The sequence below is a fragment of the Etheostoma cragini genome, unplaced genomic scaffold, assembly GCF_013103735.1.
Source record: "Etheostoma cragini isolate CJK2018 unplaced genomic scaffold, CSU_Ecrag_1.0 ScbMSFa_1532, whole genome shotgun sequence".
Taxonomy (NCBI): Eukaryota; Metazoa; Chordata; class Actinopteri; order Perciformes; family Percidae; genus Etheostoma; species Etheostoma cragini.
Window position 1 is genome coordinate 1 of NW_023265597.1, and position 2,610 is coordinate 2,610.

General features: G+C 57.6%; 1 protein-coding gene across 1 annotated transcript; it reads left to right on the forward strand.

Annotated features, from left to right (window-relative positions):
- Positions 1 to 564: 564 nt before the first annotated feature.
- On the forward strand, positions 565 to 2,308 carry LOC117940034 (neuronal PAS domain-containing protein 3-like). Its single transcript, XM_034865430.1, has one exon. It carries the CDS (start codon positions 565 to 567, stop codon positions 2,236 to 2,238), a length of 1,674 nt encoding a protein of 557 aa, XP_034721321.1. The 3' UTR covers positions 2,239 to 2,308.
- The last annotated feature ends 302 nt before the right edge of the window (positions 2,309 to 2,610 follow it).

Sequence of the window (2,610 nt, forward strand, 5' to 3'; positions counted from 1 at the left end):
ACACACACACACACACACACACACACACACACACACACACACACACACCAACACACACACACACACACACACACACACCAACACACACACGTCTCAACCATTGAATTTTGCGTAAACATGCGTTGGATCTCGTGTTACGCGTTAATGCGCATAAAACTGTGTTACAGCAAAAAGGAAAACCTAACACCTAACCTGGTTATGTTGGAGATTAGAGATAATAGAGAGAAAGACAGAGACGGAGACGAAGACAAAGAGAGAGACAAAAACAGACAGAAGATGGAGAGACAAAGACAGCAATATAGACAGAGAGAGAGAGAGAGAGAGACAGAGAGAGAGAGACAAAGATAAAGATAGAGACAAAGACAGAGAGAGAGAGACAGAGACTTAGAGAAAGAGAGAGAGACAGAGACTAAGAAACAGAGAGAGAGAGATAGAGATGGAGAGAGAGAAGCAGAGAGAGAAATAAAGAGAGAGAGAGAGAGAGAGAGAGAGAGAGAGACCAGTGTGCTCACAGGGTTAAAGTCCCTGACAGATATTCCGTCTAACCCTTGAAAACACACTAAAATGTTGAGATATTTCAGCGTGAAGCTTTGGATTTTTAACCAACTCACTGTCCCTTTTTTCTCCCCCGCAGACAACGAGAATGCCAAGTCCGAGGGGAAACCGGGCCACCAATCAGAACGCGAGGACCCGGAGACGGACAGCAAGCGTCAACAACAGCCCGGCCACCCACAATGCTCCTCCGAACAGGAAATGAAGCGCCAGGAGGAAGGAGACAGCTCGAGTAACCCGGAGAGCCAGGACAGTGACGACAGTCTGGAGCCTTCGGATGGAGAGGGGGAGGAACAGGAGGAGGGGGGCGGAGGAGGGGGAGGGGGAGGGGGAGGGAGGCTGAGGAGGTTAGCGGGCCTGGGAGGTCTGGGGGGGTTGGGCGCCATCGGAGGACTGGGTAATCTGGGCGGGCTTCACATTAAAGTGGAGCACTATGGCGACGGGGACGAAGTTCAGCTGCACAACTCCCAAACTTCTTCATCGGAGGAGGAGGAGGAGGAAGAGGAGGATGACGAGGAGGAAGAGGGGGAGGAGGACGGGGGCGTGCAGGACTGCGACAGCAAGCTCCAGAAGAGAAGGAAGAGAAGGAAAGTGCAGAAATGGGACGGATCCCGAAGCAGGAGGATCCGTCTTTCCTCGACCTCGGCGAGCCCCGTCGGCATGGGCGCCGCCGCGCCGCTGGTCGACCCTTCCCACGCCGCCGCCACAAACTCCTCCCACCTGCTGGCGTCCGCCGGCTCCTCCCCGCCCTGCGCCGCGGCCGCCACATCCTCGGTGCTGAAGATCAAGACGGAGATGGCGGAGCCGATCAACTTCGACAACGACAGCAGCATCTGGAACTTCCCGCCCAACAGGGAGATCTCCAGGAACGAGTCGCCGTACAGCATGACCACCAAGCCCGCCGCGCCGGGGGCGCACGACGGGTTCCCCTCGCCGCCGGGAGGCTCGCTCCAGGCGGCCATTCCCGAGTCCGTCCTCACCCCCCCTGGAACCGAGGGAGGAGGGGGCAGGAAGCCTCCGTACAACGGGAACTCGGCACCGTCTTCTGCTTCCAGCGGCGCCAGTTTAGCGCTTCCCTCCGGCGTCTCGTCCGCGGACCCTCTGTCCCCCCCGCTGTCGGCGTCCCCGCGGGACAAACAGCAAGGCACCCCCACAACTTCTTCTTCTTCTTCTGCTTCCTCGTCGACTTCTTCTTCATCTTCGCTGCTGTACTCCGGCGACCTGGAGGCGCTGCAGCGGCTGCAGGCCGGTAACGTGGTGCTCCCGTTGGTGCACCGGGTCACGGGGACGCTCGCCTCCACCGGCACGACGGCGCCGCGGGTCTACACCACCGGCACCATCCGGTACGCGCCGGCGGACGTCACCCTGGCCATGGCGCAAGGCAACCTGCTCCCCAACGCCGCCATGAACTTCGTCGACGGCTCGGGGTTCGGCCTGGACCCGAAGACGCCGATGGAGATGCTCTACCACCACGTCCACCGGCTCAACATGTCCGCCGCCGCCGCCGCCGGCCCGTTTGTGGGGTCCCCGGCGGCCACGGGCGGGAACGGCGCCTTGGGAGGGCAGATGCCGACCGCCGCCAACGTTTTTACCACGGCGGAGGGACTTTTCTCCACGCTGCCGTTCCCCGTGTACAGCAACGGGATCCACGCCACGCAGACGACTCTGGAGCGGAAGGAGGATTAACGCCAAGCGCTCAAGACCGCATTACTGTGTCCCTGCAACCAACGACTGTGTCAACGTGAAAGAAAAAAGAAAAACTAAGACTTTTATTATTGCTTTTTATCAACACAGCACTGTGTTTCCGAGAGGGGAGAAAGGACGACAAATGTACTCTAGCACTTTGAATCTGAGCAACTGAGCTTGTGTAATAGACATGAATGGCCCTCAAACATGTCCGCCCCCCCCCCCCATCTTCTTTCTTTCTCTCTTCTCCTCATCCTCTCTCTCTCTCTCTCTCATTCTCTCCCTCTCTCTTTTCTTCTGCTTCTTGCGACCATTTCTCTCTCTCTCTCTTGAACGAAATCAACAACAGGACACAAAAAACAAGACTTCAAT